At 42.5% G+C, this 19,717-nt stretch overlaps 1 protein-coding gene across 11 annotated transcripts in view; it reads left to right on the forward strand.

The window, feature by feature from the left end:
- Nucleotides 1–19,717, forward strand: part of PCDH15 (protocadherin related 15) — a 1,468,744-nt gene that overhangs the window by 1,123,309 nt on the left and 325,718 nt on the right. For all 11 annotated transcript variants that reach the window (XM_075935032.2, XM_075935036.2, XM_075935034.2 and 8 more), the window contains one exon: nucleotides 17,426–17,619. In XM_075935032.2, the coding sequence (XP_075791147.2) occupies nucleotides 17,426–17,619 (194 nt within the window). The remainder of the gene's footprint in view (nucleotides 1–17,425; nucleotides 17,620–19,717) is intronic.

Here is a 19,717-nt window from a genome sequence, read left to right on the forward strand (position 1 = left end):
AGTTATTTACAATTGTTTTTGTACTATTTATTACATTTGATGCAAGTTAAGTGATTATGTGAAAAGCTTTGTGCCAAGGCTGGAGCCAGGAGCCAGAACCAAAGGGGAGAGCCAGAGTTGTAGTCAGGAGACAAACCAGTAGTCAGAGCCAGGAGCTGAGAGATAGAGTGAGCATGGACTAGGGTTGCAGCAGAGCCAGGACTAGACAGGAAGTACATGTTGCATGACTTGGGAGAGCACGTTGTGTTGTTGCTACAGGTCTTACATGTTGATCAGTCAATTCTTGTGATCAAACAAGGAGCACTGCCATGTAGTGAGAATTTATTGTGACCAGCTGAGTTTCTGACAGCAACTAGCAGCAGTTACATCTGAATTAGGGATGTTCATGAGTAGTCAACTGGAGTATCAACTATTCACTCCCCCTACTTGCTGCCTCTCTGAGAGGCAGAAGGGGAGGATGGCAGGATAGGAGCCAGTGCCGGAGGGAGATGGCTTAAAAGCTGGTTCCACTCAGCACCGCCTCCACAATACCACCTGCTCCCTGCCCCGGGTAAGACAGGGGAGGCTGCTCCAGGAGCAGCCCTTGTCTGCGAGGATCCCAGCGTGGAGCTGGGCCCCCCATGGATAAGGGCTGCTGCTGCCAAGCAGCCCCTGTTCGCAGGCGCACGGGTTGGCTGTGTCCAGGGGCTGCTGCCAGAGCAGCCTTTGTTCATGGCAGATGGGGCTGGCTGCCGCAAACAGAGCCTGTTGGACTCAGCATGAGCTGGGACCGAGCAGTCCTGGCTTGCGCTGGTCCAGGGCGCTGTGCCTCTGCATTTTGAATATAGAAAGAGCCCAATGGCTCTTACTACATTTAAAAAGCAGAGCCATTGCAGGGGTGGCTCCCTGAGCTAGCATGAGCTAGGACTGCTAAGTTCTAGCTTAAGCTGGCTCCTGGAGCTGCCCCCGCTGTGACTCTGCAGAGTGGCCATTATTGACTAATCATGTAGTTGATACAAATTGTATCAACTACGGGATTAGCCAGATAACTGCAATTTAACATCCTTAGTCTGAACTATGCCTAGAATAAATCAGTCTATATTTGGAAGTAGGGTGGGTGGAGAGGACTGGGTTAGCTGGCTCTGGGAGTGACTTCTCGCTTTTCTAGAATTAAAAACAAAGTAAAGCAAAACCTGAGGGTAGATTTTCTCTTTCCCTTTTTGCTCTCTGCCAATCTAATGCCAGAATACTTCCGGACTTTATAATGCTATCAGTCTGAGAGAACCAGAGAAGTTCAGGCTCTGATTGCTTTCAAATAAATATGTACATTCACCATCACTGGGGTTTGTATAACTAGCCAGCATAATGAAGCTCTGATTCTTATTGTGGCCTCTGAGTGCTGCTATAATCTAAAATTGAAAAATAGTTCAGGCAGTTGAGACATAACTTCTGTTTCAAGAAATTTGGGAACTTGCTGATCTTGTCTCTTATACCTGCCAAGACTGTCAAAAGAGAGTCTTTAATTCAGTATTCTGCAGACACTAGAGAATGGATTGTCCTTCTGGAATTGTGAATATCATTGATTCTTGGAGATTTGTAGAACATTAATGGGCCAGTAAAGCAGATTTGTAATACTGCTTCAGATTATTAGTTTTGTTTAACTTTATATCTTTAAAAAGAAAAAAAAGTAACTAGTTTTTTTTAGAGCGGTTGAAGTTTTTCTATTTAAAGAAGCAGCATTAAATGAAACTAAATTCTTTATTGTTTTCACTGAAATTATTACCTGGTACATACTCATCTGTTTTTACATAATTGCCCTGTTTGTAATCATCTGTATGTGAAATAAAGTATAAAATCAAAAGAAGCAAAAATCTTAAATGAATCAAACTATTCTATAGAATCTCTATGAATAGTAATTCCATGCTTTAATAAAATGAACATATCAATAGGAATACATTACCAATTACCTGACCAGGTCAGTGATAGTGACTGTGAAAGGTTAAGAGAGATTAGTGAAACTATGAAAATGAAAAAGCTCAGTAATAATGGGAGATTCAACTATCCCCGTATTGACTGGGTACATGTCACCTCAGGACAGGTTGCAGAGATAAAGTGTCTTGACACTTTAAATTACTGCTTCTTGAAACAGCTGGTTCTTGAACTCACAAGAGGAGAGAAAATTCTTGATTTAGTCCTAATGGAGGGTAAATTCTGGTCCAAGAGGTGAATATAGCTGGACCACTTAGAAATAGTGACCATAATATAATTAAATTTAACATTCCTATGGCAGGAAAAACACCACAGCAGCCCAGTGCTATGGCATTTAATTTCAGAAAGGGGAACTACACAAAAATTAGGAGGTTAGCCAAAAATGGAAACTTACAATAACTAAAGTGAAATCCCTGCAAGCTACATGGAAGCTTTTCAAATACACCATCCTAGGTACTGGAACATGGAGTGTGGGGGCTGCTGCTGCATCCATTGGCTTGAAGTAGCTTCCATTATATACAGGGCTTACAGTTTGGTTCAACCCAGTAAAACAAGCAGAGCTAAGAAGACATTGTTTAAAAAGTGGAAGTTAAATCCTAATGAGGAAAATATAAAGGAGCATAAACTCTGTAATTAGAAAGGCCAAAATGAAATTTGAAAAAAACCAAAAAGCTAGACTCAAAACTCAGAAAGTAATAGCTGTTTTTTAAGTACATCAGAAGCATAAGAGAGAAAACATTCATTATAAGTTAGGGCCGGTCTGTACTACTGGGGGAGATTGATCTAAGTTACACAATTTCAGTGACATCAATAGCTGAAGATGACGTACTTAGATCTACATATCTCAGTGTCTTCACTGCAGTGAATCAACGGGAGACATTCTCCTATCAACTTTCCTTGCCCTTGTTGTTGAAGTGGCATATCAAAGTCAATGTTGAGAGCAATCAGTGGTCAATTTATCATGTCTATACTCAATAAACTCACCCCCCCCATACACACACTTTTTCAGTTGCCCATCAATACAGTCAGTATTGTAGACATACACTAAGCTCCTAGATTTGCTTTTTCTGGGGTTAGAAGAGGAGGCACAGTGGGTTTTTCCTATGCTGGTGGAAGAAGTCCTGATGCATGCTCCAGAACTAGATGGATTTCTAAGGATTCACCAGGGTAACAAGGAAATAAAGTCTTTGGTTATAGTCCGTTCTGCTGGCTTTCTCAGTGGGCTTGGTGGACAGAGTAATTTGGCTCCTGCACTACCTGCCTGATTTTGTGGATCCCATATATAGGAAAAGGGGCAAAGCAAAGAATTAACAGCTCTCTCTGCAATAGGGACTGTTGTGGTAGTGTTTGCCTTATTCTCAAGTCAGAATCCACTTGTATTTCTTTTATTACAAATGTCAATTGTATGAGTTGTGACTTTAAGACTGTTTTGAGGCATATTGATGGTTTTCTCTTTGGGTACATCTAGACTACAGGGTTTTGTCGACAGAAGTTTTGTCGACAGATACTGTCGACAAAGCTTCTGTTGACAAAGAGCATCTAGACTACATTCTTTTCTGTCGACAAAGCAAGCTGCTTTGTCAACATAACAGTGTGGACGCAAAGGACAGTTTAGATGCAATAATGCCTTCTGTCAACAGAACTCTGTCGACAAAAGGCGTTATTCCTCATAAAATGAGGTTTACCAGCATCGACAAAACTGCTGAGTTCTGTTGACATTATGTCAACAGAACTCAGCGGTAGTGTAGACGCAGGTTTAGTTTTGTCGACAAAAGTCCACTTTTGTCGACAAAACCCTGTAGTCTTGACACACCCTTCCAGAGGAGGGTACTTTGAATAGTTGTGGGAATTTTTTTAAAATTATTTGTGCTGTGTGAAAGAGATTTAATGTCCAGTCCATTTTAAGATTTTTTTTTCAGACTATTCTGTCTGCTTTTCTAGGAACTGTCCAACATTCCACATCTGATAAATTAGCTGTTAAATAAATCTATCACTTGAATCATGAAATGTAATTATTTTCATTTATCTTCACTAAATGTATACTACTAAACTTTTAGAGGTTGTTAATTTACTAGTACATTTTCCTTTTCTATCTGCTAGCATTGTCCTTACTATTAGTAATATCTCCTAATCCTAACTCAGATGAGTAAATGAGTGGCATATTAATAAATGAAGTGTGTAGTTGTGTGATAAAATTATACTTTAAACAGATCGTGTCGATATTTGATAATTTTTTTTCATTTCTATATATAACATGTAATTAGAAATCAAATGAAGTAAATGTACAAAAGAGAAATCAGCAAGGAACAAAGACCAGAAACCAAAAAAATGACAGAAATGAGTTGGGGGAAGTTAGATCTCTGCATAAGTTTGCCTTCAAGTGCCAAAAACTTTCTTGGCCTTTGAAAGCTGTAAAAGGGATCTTTATTGTAATTTTGTCTCTTATTTTTATTCTGTTTGCAGAATAATTCCTGAGCTTCCTTTTGAAGGTTTTGCACAACTTTTCTTGTCTGAAATTCTATTTTAAAAGTATGAAATAAAAGTAACCAATTTTACTTTTTCTGTTTTTCTTCATTTCTCTCTATTTTCTTATCAGAGGAAAGTAAATTATCTTTCTGAGATGACCACATTTATAGCATTTTGACTTTATAGCATATTGTCATAAAAACAATTAAATATGCCTATATGTAAAAAGAAAAGGAGGAAAAGTAGGGCAGTGAATTAGCGTAGTTGTTCTCAACCAGGAATGTGTATATCTCTGTGGGAATTCAGAGGTTTTCCAGGAGGTACATAAACTCATCTAGATATTTGCTTAGTTTTGCAACAAAGCTACAGAAAAAAAATATTAGCAAAGTCAGTACAACTAAGATTTCCTACAATTACTTGTTTATATGGTTCTACATACTATGCACTGAAATGCAAGTACAATACTCCATTTGATTTACAACAAAATATAAGAGGCTCACTATTCTGATGTCCCTATAAACCTCATTCCACAAAGAGTAAGGGATATATTGGAATAGTGATTTATTTTGAAATAAGTGCTGTGTACACAGTGGCAAATTTCAAAGTAAGCTATTTTGAAATAACATTGAAATAAGCTACACAATTTGCATAGCTCAAATTGCATATCTTATTTCAACCTACTGTGCAGTGTAGATGCACCATTGATAAGCTGTTAAATGCAAACAATTAAGAGCATAAGAAGCTTGATATAACTGAAAATATGGCCCCCGAAGCACAAATTAAGTGTTTTATTTCAGATGATACCTGAATTTATGAATGTACATGTTAAATGAAATTTATATCTGAAATTAAATTTCATATCTGAAATTCATTTCTGAAATTCATTTCTGAAATTCAAATATATTGCATATACTATGAAACCTTTGTAAAACTTGGTTCTTCGTGTGCTTACTCATGTCCATTCCACGTAGGTGTGCGCACACTGCGTGTACAGATAGTCAGAGAATTTGTCCTTAGTGGTACCCATTATGCCAGCAGGAGAGCCCCCTGGAGTGGCGCCGCTATAGCCGTGCATATATACTCCTGCTGGCTCTGCACCTCCTCGGTTCCTTTTTACTGCCCGTGACAGGTGTTGGAGTTCTTATCTAGCTTGCTTCTAAGAACAATCCCAGCGGTATTCATAGTTTATCACCTAGTTGAGCCCCATTATTCCCCAAGTTGCTTTCCCTGTTAATCTGTTGTTAAGTTGTCTTTCTGGCTAGTTAGTAGCTTCAGGGGGTAGCCAAGTTAGTCTGTTAGGGTATGTCTACACTACAAAGTTAATTCGAACTAACGGACGTTAGTTCAAATTAACTTTGATAGGTGCTACACTAGCGCTCTGCTAGTTCGAACTTAATTCAAACTAGCGGAGTGCTTAGTTCGAACTAGGTAAACCTCATTGTACGAGGACTAAGCCTAGTTCGAACTTACTAGTTTGAATTAAGGGGTGTGTAGCCCCTTAACTCGACCTAGTGGGAGGCTAGCCCTCCCCAGGTTTCCCTGGTGGCCACTCTGGCCAACACCAGGGAAAATCTATTGCCCCCCTCCCGGCCCCAGACACCTTAAAGGGGCACGGGCTGGCTACCGTGCCCATGCCAGGTGCAAGCCTGCCAGCACTCAGCCAGCAGACCCTGCACCTGGCACGGCTCGAGCCAGCCACCCGATGCCCCCCAGCACTCCCCCTCTTCCCGGGACCAGGCTGGCGGCTCCCGGGAGCTTGCCCAAGACCACAAGAAGCAGGCACCCGCCTGGTCCAGTGCAGACATCGTGGACCTCGTCCACGACCTCTGCATTAGGCACAGGAAAGTGGCCGTCTAGGGCAGGAGAGCTGCCAGCCTGGCCACCCAGGAGCAGGTTTGCATGAAAATCAAGGTGGTCCACTGAGACCCCCGTCCCTGAGCCCTGAGCTTAGAATGGCCATACTGGGTCAGACCAAAGGTCCATCTAGCCCAGTAGCCTGTCTGCCGACAGCAGCCAACCCTAGGGACCCTGAAGGGGATGGACCAAAGACAGTGACCAAGCCATTTGTCTCGTGCCATCCCTCTCCAGCCTTCCACAAACTTCGGGCAGGGACACCACTCCTACCCCCTGGCTAATACCACTCCATGGACCCAACCTCCATGAATTGATCTCACTTCTCTTTAAACTCTGTTCTAGTTCTAGCCTTCACAGCCTCCTGCAGCAAGGAGTTCCACAGGTTGACTATTTGCTTTGTGAAGAAGAACTTTCTGTTATTAGTTTGAAGCCTGCTACCCATTCCTTTCCTTTGGTGTCCTCTAGTCCTTCTATTATGGGAAATAATGAAGAACTTTTCTGTATGCACCCTCTCCACCCCACTCGTGCTTTTATAGACCTCTATCATATCCCTCCTCCATCTCCTCTTTTCTAAGCTGAAAAGTCCCAGTCTCTTTAGCCTCTCTTCATATGGGACCTGTTCCAAACCCCTCATCATTGTAGTTGCCCTCCCCTCTCCCACCTTCTCTCTTCCTCTTTCCCACCTCCTTTTCCCAGTCTCCCCCAGTTTTGTTCAATAAAGAGAGATTCTATTTTTGAACACAATTGTCCTTTATTTTGTACATCAGGAAGGGGGGCTAGGGAGGGGTAAGTGGAAGGAGGTGAGGGAGGAATGGGGTACGAGCCCCCGATGGGGAGGACTGGGCTGGCTCTGCGGGCTTCTGGGGGTGGAACCTCTCCTGCAGCCCCCTAATTGCCCCCTCTCCCCAGATGGCAGCCTGTGGCAAGTGCAGCCGGTCTGATGGCCGAGTGCTGTGATGTGCCCAGTGTGGTTACTCCGGGCAATCCAAGCCAGGACTGCTTTGCAAGCGGGGCACCCCTGAGAACTGTCTGTCCAGGGTGGCGGTCGGGTCCCTTTAAGCACAGCCCTCGGCTAGCCTGAGACAGCAGCTCCACGCTCTAAGTCCTCATCTGATGCCCTGCTGGCACTGCTTCCGGCCATCCGTAACCCCGGTTCAGGGTCCACTCACTGTAGACATGCTAGTTCGAATTAGCAAAACGCTAGTTCGAACTAGTTTTTTAGTCTGGATGCGTTAGTTCGAATTAGCTTAGTTTGAATTAACTAATTCGAACTAAGTTAGTTTGAATTAGCGCTGTAGTGTATACATACCCTTACAGAAAAAAACAACAAATGGTCTGGTAGCACTTTATAGACTAACAAAACATATAGATGGTATCATGAGCTTTTGTGGGCACAGCCCACTTCTTCAGAGGACCAGAGTTACGAGTTTAGGATGTGCAGACCCAAAATAAATAGGAGAGGGGAAGGGGAGGGGAAAAAAGGAGGGGGTGGCAGACAGGGAGTTGTGGTTTTTTTTGGCTAGTTAGTGTTTGCGTTGAGTTGGGGTTTGCCTGTTGCACCCTGTCCTGCCCCTGGGGCATGCCAGGGCCTCACAGCTTTAAGCCCTGCATCGACTGTGTTAGGCTTATGCCCTGTTGGGACCTGCACAATTCATGCCTGAAGTGTCTGGATGAAGCCCGCATCCCAGCAAACTGCAAAATTTGATTTAGTTTTAAGTCCCAGACCCAGCATGAGAGAGTCATGCCTGAAAATACTCCTGATGCAGTTGGTGCTCTAAACCGCACTGGATGTGAGTGCATCACCAGAATCCTGCAATGCCTCAGCCTCGGTGCAGGAGGCACAAGATTCTACCAGGACCTCGATGGTGTGGAGATGCTCTTCTATCTGGGTCTGTTTTCAATCGGCATAAAAAGAAGAGGTTGGAAAGGGGCAGATCACCACCTCAGCACATACCTGGGGGTGCATCCACGCTGGCCTTAGGGGCTGCTGCTCCTGGACCCACACATGGCCAATTGAGCATAGCCAAGGTGCATAGCCCAGAGGAGGAGCCATTGCTCATTGAACAGCCCTCCACGCCAGACACTTTTGAGGTGGTGCAAAAGCTGATAGAATTGACTTCAAGCTCACCTTCACCATTCTCAGTGCAGCATGACTGGTCCCACGTCTGCACCAAGACGTCAGCACCAGACCTGGGCAAAAGATTGTCTTTGCCAAAATCCTCAGCACTCACCGGATCCATCGTCAGCACCACCATAGTCAGAGGCAGAGTACTTTTTGGGGTCTGACATGGAGTCAGTGTGGTCATGGGCTTCAGCCTCACAATCCCAGTCCCAGCACCACTCAAGGTCACAGCACTATTCCTGCTCCCAGCACCGTTCACACCACCGCAGCATCTCGGACCAATCAGTGAAGCAGACATGGCCACCTGAGTGGCAACACCCAGAACAGCGGCCTTTCTGAACCCCATGGGCTTATCATCAGGAACAGGGGAGCACCCCATCCATTGCAGTCTCCTTTCACTTGGGGCCTCTGGTGCCTCTCTTGGTCACGCCACTGCCCCAATCACTGGCACCGGGCCAGGCAACATCAACCCACAGGGCTTATTGGAAGGGGCTGGAGACCAGTGCCCTCCGAGCCATCCAGATCCATCCCAAGCTTTGGAGTGACCTCAGAAACATGAGGACTCGATGGTACACGAGTACTTGTCATCCTCCCTGCATAACAAGTTGGCTTCTTCTTTGATGTCAATTCACTCCTACCACCAAGAATAGAGAGGCGAAGTGGTCAGATCTCTTGGGTTGTAAGACCTATGTCTCTGGAGGTCTCCTGCTCAGGATTGCCAACCATCAGGTGCTATTGAGCAGGTACGCCTTCAACTCTTGAGAAGCAATGGACACATTTAGAGAGCTGTTGCTCCAGAACTCAGGCAGGAGTACAAGGCCCTGTTAGAAGACAGCAAGGTTGTACCCTGAGCAGCACTCCAGTCTGCCTTGGATGCCGCAGACGTGGTGGTCCAAACTATGATGACTAGCTTTGACTTGCAGGGGGTGCCTGGCTTCAAGTGTCTGGCATCCCATCAGAGGTCCAGAACACTATTCAGGACCTGCCATTCAAGGGAGTGCGCCTGTTTTCTGAGCATACCAACACCAGCCTCTACGGGCTGAAAGACACTAGGGCAACCCTCAAGTCCCTCGGCATCCAAACCCCAGCCCCGCAGGGTTGCTTCTTTCCTACCGCCCCCTCCTATCCATTCCAGCAGGGAAAAAGGCCAGATTTCTCGAGACGCAGGGGCCACATTTTTGCCCAAGGTGGTCTCTCATTTCCACATTAATGAGGATATATTTCTACTGTTTTCTTATCTGAACCTTTATGGTTCTGAGACAGAGCACGCTCTACACACCTTAGACATTAGGCAAGCTTTAGCCTTTTATTTGGATAGGACAAAACCTTTTCGTAAGTTCCTCCGGTGGATGAAGGGCCTGCTGCTGTCAGCCTACTGTATTTCATTTGGATCACTTCCTATGTCAGGGCGTGCTACAAGCTGGCACGTGTTCCAGCTCCACCTATCACAATCTATTCAACCAGTGCTTAAGCTTCTTCCTCTGCCTTCATGGCCCAGGTGCCCATCGAAGAAATCTGCTGGGCAGCCACCTGGTCATCAGGGCAGAATTTGCAAGTTGCTATGCCATAGAAAGGCAGGCCAGGAATGACGTAGCGGTGTTGCTGTCCATCTCTTTCTGGTCTCCAACCCTGCAGCTTTGTGTTTGGCTTTGAAGTCACCTGTCTGAAATGGACATGAGCAAGCACTCGAAGAAGAAAAAATGGTGACTTACCATTCGTAACTGTTGTTCTTCGAGAGGTGTAGCTCATGTCCATTCCACATCCCACCTGCCTCTCCTGCATTGGAGGATTGCAGCAAGAAGGAATTGAGGAGGTGGAGGGCCAGTAGGGTATATATGCACCACTATAGTGGAACCACTCCAGGAGGCTCCCCTGCTGGCCTGATGGATACTGCTAAGGGAAAACTCTTCAACAATCTGTGCACACCTATGTGGAATGAACGTAAGCGATACATCTCCAAGAACAACAGTTATGAAACATAAGTAACTGATTTTTTCTCTGCGTTTATCAAGAAATGTAGTAATATGTAAGCTTGATCTAAGGTTGAAAGTGATTGGTTGGACTGGAAGGAGATTAAGTGAAATTATGTATCTAAAGGCAGGGCTTTAACCTGTACAGTGTAGTATGTCAGGCTCTAATTAGTTTTACGTTTGATTAGTTCAAATCGATAACTCGACAGAGTATATATTGGATTATATGCATTTTTCTGGCAGGAGCAATGTATGAATTACATTGTGGAGCCCAAGAAAAAAATCAAAATGTCCATAATGAAGCCTGAGCATTGGCAGGCCACTCATAGCAGTCCTCAGTGGCATAGTGCTCCAAATGACTCAGCTGTACTATTACATGGCAATTTCCATAACATTAATCATAATGATGAAATAAATTTGTACTAATTAAACATGGCTTTGAAGAATCAGACTTTCTTGACAGGAACAATCATTCCAAGTATAGATGTTTAAGATATAAACTAATTGGGCGAATAATATCTGTACAATTCAATTTAGGTCCCCAGGAGCTAATAATGCACAGCATTTGAAATCAGACCAACATGACAGATGTAGGACCATCTGAGTGTTGATGATCATATGTTTATCATCTTCATAACAGGTTCTCTGAAACCATCACTTCAAAAGAGGCCCTGGACAAATGGAATTGTCTAGTAACTCCCTTCAAATTAAAAATGATTGCGGTTGTTCAGAGTTTGCCTACTTATCAAATGTTTGGCTTTATAAGGTGTGATGTTAATATTTCTTATTATAGTTTTCCATTTGCCTACTACAAAACTAGCTTTTGCTGGGTTGAATACATGCTATTGAAAAATTATTAATCTTTTTTGCATTCTAAAGAAAGTACAACTACTGTTAGTACATGCGAGACACTTTTTGGGGTAGTAGAATAAATCATGTTTATTCTAAAATCTATGTATTTTAGACTCTAAAATATTTTCAAAATCAAATTAATTATGAAGCCCTATCATTCTGTCACCTGCCATTTAAAATTCCAAAACTATAAAGATTTATGTCAATTCTTTCGCTTCAGTTCTATGTCAGACATCTTTTGACTCCAAAAGTGTTAAGATGACTTAAATTTTCAGAGACTCTTTTTTTTGTAAATGTAATTATAACCTCATTCATTTATATATTTGTATATCAACTGATTTCTCTTTTCATGCTATCAAAAAAAACCCTGGACCTTCCCCAGATGCTGAAGATAAATACTTAGAACTTCTGATTTTTCAAAGATTTATTTTTTCTTCTTGCATGTGTTTTTATTTTTGGTGTTCAATGCGGAAGTCTATTTCAACACTAATTGTGACATCAAGTTTTTATAGTTAAAATGAGTTTTCTTTGGAAGGTTAATGAGTATGAGCAAATGTTATAGGATAAATGCAGAATTGTTGATTAAAGGAATATGGAGTTTGAGAGATGTTTAAGATATAAACTGGCATATCAGTGATTTTGGTGATTTTTTTAAAGGGAGTATAAAAAGTAAATTTTATGTGATGCAGTTTTGTGTGTTTTCTTTATCTGAGCATCATAAGGTATTGCACTGAAATACCAAAGGAACTGTCATTTGGAATGTAGAGCCAGGTATGAAACTATGCAGTTATAGAACGTCTCGTGCACAATTTGGCAAGAAAACACAGAATTAAGAACTGTTTTTCCAATGACAGTGTGAGACACTTTGATTTGTTCAATGACTTTCTAACAGGAGTTGCTCGCTATTTTGAAAACAATTAAAGGGTTCTATTATTAAAACAAAAATAATAAAACACTCAGCCTGAGTATGCTCACCTACTTCTCAAAAAAGCTGTAAGGAAGAGCTTTGCCTGGTCTAATGAAGTATTTATCACAAAGAGAGTTCAGAGTAAACCTTAAATGAGCTGAACACAATAGAAGTTTAATTGAAAAAAACCTATTTAACATACCTGTGTTTACTGGAAATGCGCCTTATATTGCTATACTGTATGTGGAGACAATATTACACTTTTATTTCAGGGTCAGTGCATCTTACCTAGGGTACATTTAATTACAACTACCTATATCTTATGGATTCTAGAGAGAGGGTTGACTCTACACATTGCATAGAGTGTGAAAGTGCAGTAACAGCCTTCTGGCACCTGCAGCACACTGAATCTATAATTTAAATGTTGGCTCTACTAATATACCCAGCTAATTTTATTTTATCTTATTAACTAATTCAATGCAATTATACTATACTGACCTATACTGAACTTGGATATTTTTTGACTAAGTGCATCACTCTGCACATTAAAATTTTTAATTTGCTGAACTTATTTATGTACTCTAGCAATATTATTCTGAAAAAAATCAGCTACATCCCTCAGTGTTTTATTCACTCCCTGTAGCTTAGAATCATATGTAAATGCAATTATCTTGCATAGTGCAGCTTTGCTTGTACTCTCCCTGCTTGCTCTAGCGGCAGGATTCTGTGTATCCTTTCCTCCTTGTTTCCCTTTCACCAGGGGTCTTGGGAGCAGATGGCTCTAAGGTTATGAATAATGTTCTCTGAACTGCAGTGACATGACCAGGGCTGGTAGTGTAGTAATATGTTGATTAATAGGGTACATTATATTCTAATCCAGGAGACGATTTGTGTGACAGTCTGGCAATAGGCCACCTCCACAAATGCTTCAGCAAGTCTGCTGAGTGTTGCAGGGCAAAGAGGAGGATTTCTGACTCACAGTTACCTGAACCTACTACCAAGTTTGTTCACTCTGTGGCTGCATTAGTGGTTATGAGGGCAAGAAATGAAGGTAAATGGGCCAACAGAAACCTTCAGAGGAACTATTGTTTTCACTTTTTTTTTTCTGTATGAGCCCAATAGAGAAAACTTCTGAAGTCAGAGTTGCTTAATGTCAGTTCTTACAGATTACCATATCCCCTGCTTCTTCCCCTAATGCCTATTGATGATTTGTACTGCCTGCTACCCAACACCAAACATAAGTAACAGGGGGGAGATATGAATTTCTTTTGTCACTTTCATTTCACTGCTGTTCACCCAGAAAGATGAGGTGATTGACAGTACTGCCTCTGTGTGATCTACGGTTGGCAGCCCAAAGGTTCCAGTGTGCCATATTGCATGTATTGACTGCTTGCAGGCTCTGCAAGTAGAGGTAAGACATGTTAATACAAAATCCTAGAAGTAACTTGTTAGCTGTTCTCTATAGCAACAAACTACATATTTTATGGAAAGAAAATAGGCATTTTTTGGCCAACTGATGGGGAATTCATAATTTTTATGTTTGGACTTTCCAGCAACACACATGCACAACTGACTCAGAACGGTGCAGGAGAGGGCCCCACATTTGCAAACAATGGTGAAATCAGGTCCCGGGTGTTGCTTCCCTCTCCCATTGGGGAAAAAGGCAAAGACAAGGATCAGTCAGAGGTGTAGCCATCAGGAAGCTGCAGAAGCAGCCAAGTTTGGGAGTATCAGACATTCAGAGAACTTTCTAGAGTTTTACTGGAATTTGTCTGCACTGTGTTGATCTGCTGTTTGTGCCAATCACCTCCCTTCCACCCTCTCTCACAGTCTCTTCAGCTTCATTCCATTCTTGCACCTCTTATTCTCTTCTCCACCTCCTCATTCCCTTCACTTCTTTCCTTCTATGTCCCTTCTTCTTTCATTTGTCAGTCCATTTAACTGATCACTTCCAAACTACTCACTCCTTGTCAATCCCTTATCCCCCACAATTAACATGATGTCTGCTGTCATTGCATTGTTCACTCTGCTTGTGTGTTAATATGCCTTTCCCTCACGTTGAGGAGTTAATTAAGATGGTATTTCTAATATATGAATCATAAAATACTAGAACTGGAAGAGACTTCAAGAGATCATCAAGCCCAGTCTCCTGCTCTCGTGGCAGGACCAAGCACCAGCTAGACCATCCCTGACAAATGTCTCTCTACACTGCTCTTAAATATTTCCAGCAGTGGAGATTCCACAACCTCCTTAGGCAATTTATTCAAGTGCTCAATCCCCTGATAGGTAGGATTTTTTTTCTATGAGATAAAGCTGAAGGGACATGCACCATCACAGATTTATTTATGGATATTTACGTGTTTTTATGAATAATCTGTTCATTTTGCATATGGAAAGAGAAATGCTAGACCAGGGGTGGGCCATAATTTTCGATGGCGGTGACACTAAGAATTTGGAAAGTGGTTGAGGGCCAAACTCTTCCATGATATTAACAGAGAAGGTGCAGGGTTTTGGGATGGAGGTTGGGTGCAGAAAGGAGCTTGGCCTATTGGCCGTATTTCGCCCAGGACTATGCTAAACTTTACCTGCTTTGGATGGGTGCTCAAGAAATACAGGCAGTCCCCGGGTTACATACAAGATGGGGACTATAGGTTTGTTCTTAAGTTGAATTTGTATGTAAGTCGGAACTGGCTCCAGATTCAGCCGCTGCTGCTGAAACTGATCAGCGGCTGACTATAGGAAGCCCTAGGCAAAGTTGCTCTGCCCCTGGCTTCCTGGAATCAGCCGCTGATCAGTTTCAACAGCGACTGAAACTGGACTCCTGGGACAGAACAGCTGGGGCACTGCCAGGTAAGTCCCCGCAGGTCAACCCGGCAGCACCCCAGCTTCTCTACCCCATGAGTCCCGCAACAAAACCCTGGTCTGCTGGGGGGGGGCGCACTAGCTGCGCCCCTCCCCCCCAGCAGACCAGGGAGACCCGAGCAAAGCCACAGAGGCGCAGAGGTCCTGCCACCTCTGCGGCTTTGCTCCTGTCTCCCTGCTGTGCACCAGGCTTTTGTTGCGGGACGCCTGGGGTAGAGCAACTGGGGAGTTGCCGGGTTGGTCCTGCGGGGACCTACCCAGCAGTGCCCCAGCTGTTCTGTCCCAGGAGTCAGCAGGGAGACAGGAGGGAGACAGGAGCAAAGTCACAGAGGCGGGGGACCCCGCCGCCTGTGCGGCTTTGCTCGGGTCTCCCTGCTGTGCTGGGGAGTCCCCCCCCCAGCACACTAGGGAGACACGGAGCAGCTTTTCTCGCCCCGGAGGATGCGGTGGCGGGACCGCTGCGCTCTGGGCAGTCCCGCCGCCCGCGAGCTCCGGGGCGAGAAAAGCTCCGTTCGTAAGTGCAGATCCGACATAAGTCGGATCCGCGTAAGTCGGGGACTGCCTGTACAGACTTCCTGAATTCCAACCAACTGAAGTGAAAACACTGCCTACTTCTTCTATATGGCTACGTCTACACTGTAGGGTTTTTGCTCATGAAGTCTTTTGCAGAAGAGTTCTTGAGCAAAAATTTCTTGCACAAAAGCACGTCCGCACCTCAAAGCACATCGCTTTTGCAATGTGCTTTTGCGCAAGAGAGCATCCATACTGTATGATACTCTTGCACAAAAAATCTCTGATAGCCATTAACAGAATGGCCATCAGAGCATCTATGCTTTTTCGGATAGGCTCTATTTGTGCAAGAAACCCCTATAGAACGTCCACACATGCCTTTTTGCGCAACAGCTGTAGCACAAAAACGAGTTATGCCTTGTAGAAGGAGGTTTACCTACACCTCAAAAAGCCCCATTCTGCTATTTTCCTGTCCATTTACTTGTGCAAAAGCATGCTTGAAATGTGGATGCTCCATGGTGTTTGCACAAAACAGATGTTTTTGTGCAAAAACCTTGTAGTATTCACGTTGCCTATGTGATTGTTGTATCATGCATTCATAATATTAACAATGTCTAGTCAATACAGGATATACCTGGGCTATGTCTACACTGGCGGCTTCTTGTGCAAGTAGTCTTGCACAAGAAAATGTCCACACTGCCATGTGCTCTTTTGCATAAGAGCATTCATGGCAGTGTGGATGCTCTCTTGTGCAAGAAAACTCTGATGGGCATTTTAGCCATAGGGCTTTCTTGCACAAGAAATCCCTGTTGAGCGTCCACACTGCCCTCTTGCTCAAGAGCTCCTGCGCAAGAGGGCTTACACCTGTTAGAAGAGAGCATAGCTCTTGCACAAGAAGCCCTCTCTTAGCACGCCGTACTGTAAATCTTCTTGCGCAAGAGCCGGTGGGCAGTGTGGACACTCTGCAGATTCTTGCCCAAGAACAGGCATACTTGCGCAAGAAGCCGTGAGTGTAGACATAGCCCTGTTGTTCCAAGTCATCTTAGTACACTTGGTTAAAAAAGTACACTCCCTATATTTCCTATGAGAGACTGTTCATAACATATACTGATAATATACAGGTGTAAGGAGGAAGAACTACTATGTATCTCATGGCAAATATAGGCATCTACCATTTTAAATGGTATAAACCCATTTCTAGCCCTACTGGATTGTAAGATAGCAGACTTTAAACCTGAGCATCCTGGGTATCAGAGCTTTATTTTGTGGGAGAAATGTCAAAAACAGAGTTGCTATTATATCTCTTTTTCTTTATAAATGCGTGCAAGCTCCTACACCTTTATCTTTTCACCTGAACTTGGCTATCTAATCTGTCTGTGGAACACTAACTTATCCCACTGCTCAGAAATGATAAAGCCATTGTTCCCCAAATTAACATGAAGAGGTTTTTATGCAAGATGGGACTATCATAATTTATGGTAGCGCTACCTCAATGCAAATTAAAAGTAGATATATAGGGAGCCTTTCCATGAGTAAATCACAGATCTCCAGGTTAAACATTTATTTTATTCTTTAAATAAAATTACTTTGGGTTAAAAAATAATATCAGTGTTGTATTAATTAGATTTTCATTAGTGCTTAGATTTTGTAATTTATATGCATCCCTAAATACATTCAGGGTCAATTATTTTAGATTTATTTTCTGGATGTGGAATCTTCTTTTACTCATTTTTAATATTATAATCTAAATTACATATTGCTTTGACAAAATTTTAATCAGTTGATACAGAATAATTGTTTCTTCTTGCTTTGACAACTTTCTTTTCCAAAGCCAGATCCCTTGTTGAGAGAAGACAAAATAGGAAGGAAGGAGGGTTGACTCCTGAGTATTTACGTTCTGATTTTCAATTTCAGCTCAGTGCCATAGATGAAGACCAAGGGCCAAATGGGCAGATCATATATGAAATCCTGGCTGGGGACCAGGGAGACTTCATCATTAATGACCAAACGGGCCTTATCACCATCGCTCCAGGAGTTGTATTGTCAGTAGGGAGATCCTATGCTCTCACTGTCAAAGCATCTGACAATGCCTCTCCTGCACAGAGAAGGTAATTCATTATACAATAAAAAAGCCTTTTCTTAATGTATGTCTGTCCCAGTAATTACAGTTAAGAAGCGCAGCACACTTTTATTCATAAAAATCTGAGCCGAATCAAGCATGTAGAGGGATGTGGCTTGAATTTACACTGTTTTGTGAATTGATCCCACTTCAACTTTTCTTTTGATAGACTAATTTCTAAATTAGTACTTAATACTTGCATTTTTTACTTATTTACGTATTCCCTCCAATTCACACCTTTCATTATTTCATTCCCCTTGAATTATCTCCTTGTAAAAATTAAATTATTATCTATTCAATTTTATTTGTCCTTGTTTGTATGAGAAATTAAGTTAGAAAAAGGAAGATAGATGTTGATTGTACAGCACATCACTTGCTATTGTACAGAAATGATTAATAATAGTATCTTCAGAACAATCCCTCAGCTGACAACTGATTTCTGTCCAGGTGAGCAAAGTATTCATATTCATCAGGACTTGCCTTATTTTGTCACATAAATTGCAAGCTGTGTCAATAATAAAGTATGCTCCGCTAAAACCTAAATTCACACCAACAGTCACTTAACATCTAATCTCAGGCTACTGTGAGATCAGAGCAGTTTGTGTGTTGCCTGTAGTTGGCACAGGGTTCTTGTGTTCCCTCAAATAAAGCTATCTGCTACCACTTCCCTGCTTCTTATGTTCTTCATTATTATGTACCAAAAATAAGCAAAAATGATGGCACTTCACTAATGTGGAGAGAAATGTATAACAATGGTTGAGATGAACAGTGCCAGTAAGCCAGTAATATTTTTCATATTCACAAATGGAGTAGTTTATGTAACAGTAAGATATCATGTGAATTTACCCAAATGCCTCTCCCCTAACCCCCAAGGCCAACATCTGTTGTTTAGTCTGCAAGAAATCAGCAAACTATAATGGCTAGGTTGAGCTGAAACACTGTTTATTTGTTTATTACAGAAGACTATATACAGGTTGGATCTCCCTGGTGTGGTACACTTGGGACCGCATCGGTCCCGGATAAGGGATTTTGCCTGACCAGGGGAGATCATTTCTAGTCCTCCCTAGCCCTGGTCCAGATGCCAGTGGGAGCCTGTTTCCAGTCCCACTACCCTGCTGGTTCCACTGGGTTTCCCAGACCTTCTGAGCTTGCTGCTGGTAGCTCGCTGCCCTGGTGGCCTGCAGGGTTCCCATCCACCAGTCCTCCACCTGGACTCTCTGGACCTAGAACATCTGTGGTCCTGCTGGGCTCTTGGACTCTTTACAAACTAAGCTGTGTAATCATGTGAGCTAATGGTTACATTTTATCTTCCCTTCCATCTTATCACGTGTTACACTCTTCTATTGCCCCATGTGTTTGTATTCCAAGCAGCTATTGAAGTTCATTCTCAGATGTTTCTCTATTGACATGGATCAGGAAGATCTTTAAGGTTGTTGTTAAATATTTGATGCATTTGACTCAAAGGCATGCTCTCTTCATATCCATGGTGCCATTATTCCTTGGTCCAAGATAGAGTTTCCATTCCCTACAGCATTGATTTTACTAATAATAAACCCCTTACCAAACTTTTTAAAAATTATTAACCGGTGAAATAAGATATACTAATATATATATATATATATATATATATATATATATATATATATATATATATATATATATATATATATATAGTTACCTGCTGGTATCCCACTGGGGAATGAATTCATTTCTTCTATGATAGAGGCTGCTTATTACAAGATTTGCCAAAAGCAAGAGAAGATCTCACATCTTGTAGTTCCATGGGTCTATTTTGATTTTTTTTTCCCCATAAGTGACCAGTGATTTGGGATGCCTCAGTGTCCTACATGAGATGCATTCAAGAAGACTGACTTCAAGAAGAACTAGCGGACACCAAATGAAATTAATGGGGAGCAGGTTTAAAACTAATAAAAGAAAGTTCTTCTTCACACAGCGTGTAGTCAACCTGTGGAACTCCTTGCCAGAGGAGGCTGTGAAGGCTAGGACTATAACAGAGTTTAAAGAGAAGCTAGATAATTTCATGGAGGTTAGGTCCATAAAAGGCTATTAGCCAGGGGATAGAAATG

This window comes from Pelodiscus sinensis, chromosome 8, assembly GCF_052426305.1.
Source record: "Pelodiscus sinensis isolate ZL-2025 chromosome 8, ASM5242630v1, whole genome shotgun sequence".
NCBI classification, from domain to species: Eukaryota; Metazoa; Chordata; order Testudines; family Trionychidae; genus Pelodiscus; species Pelodiscus sinensis.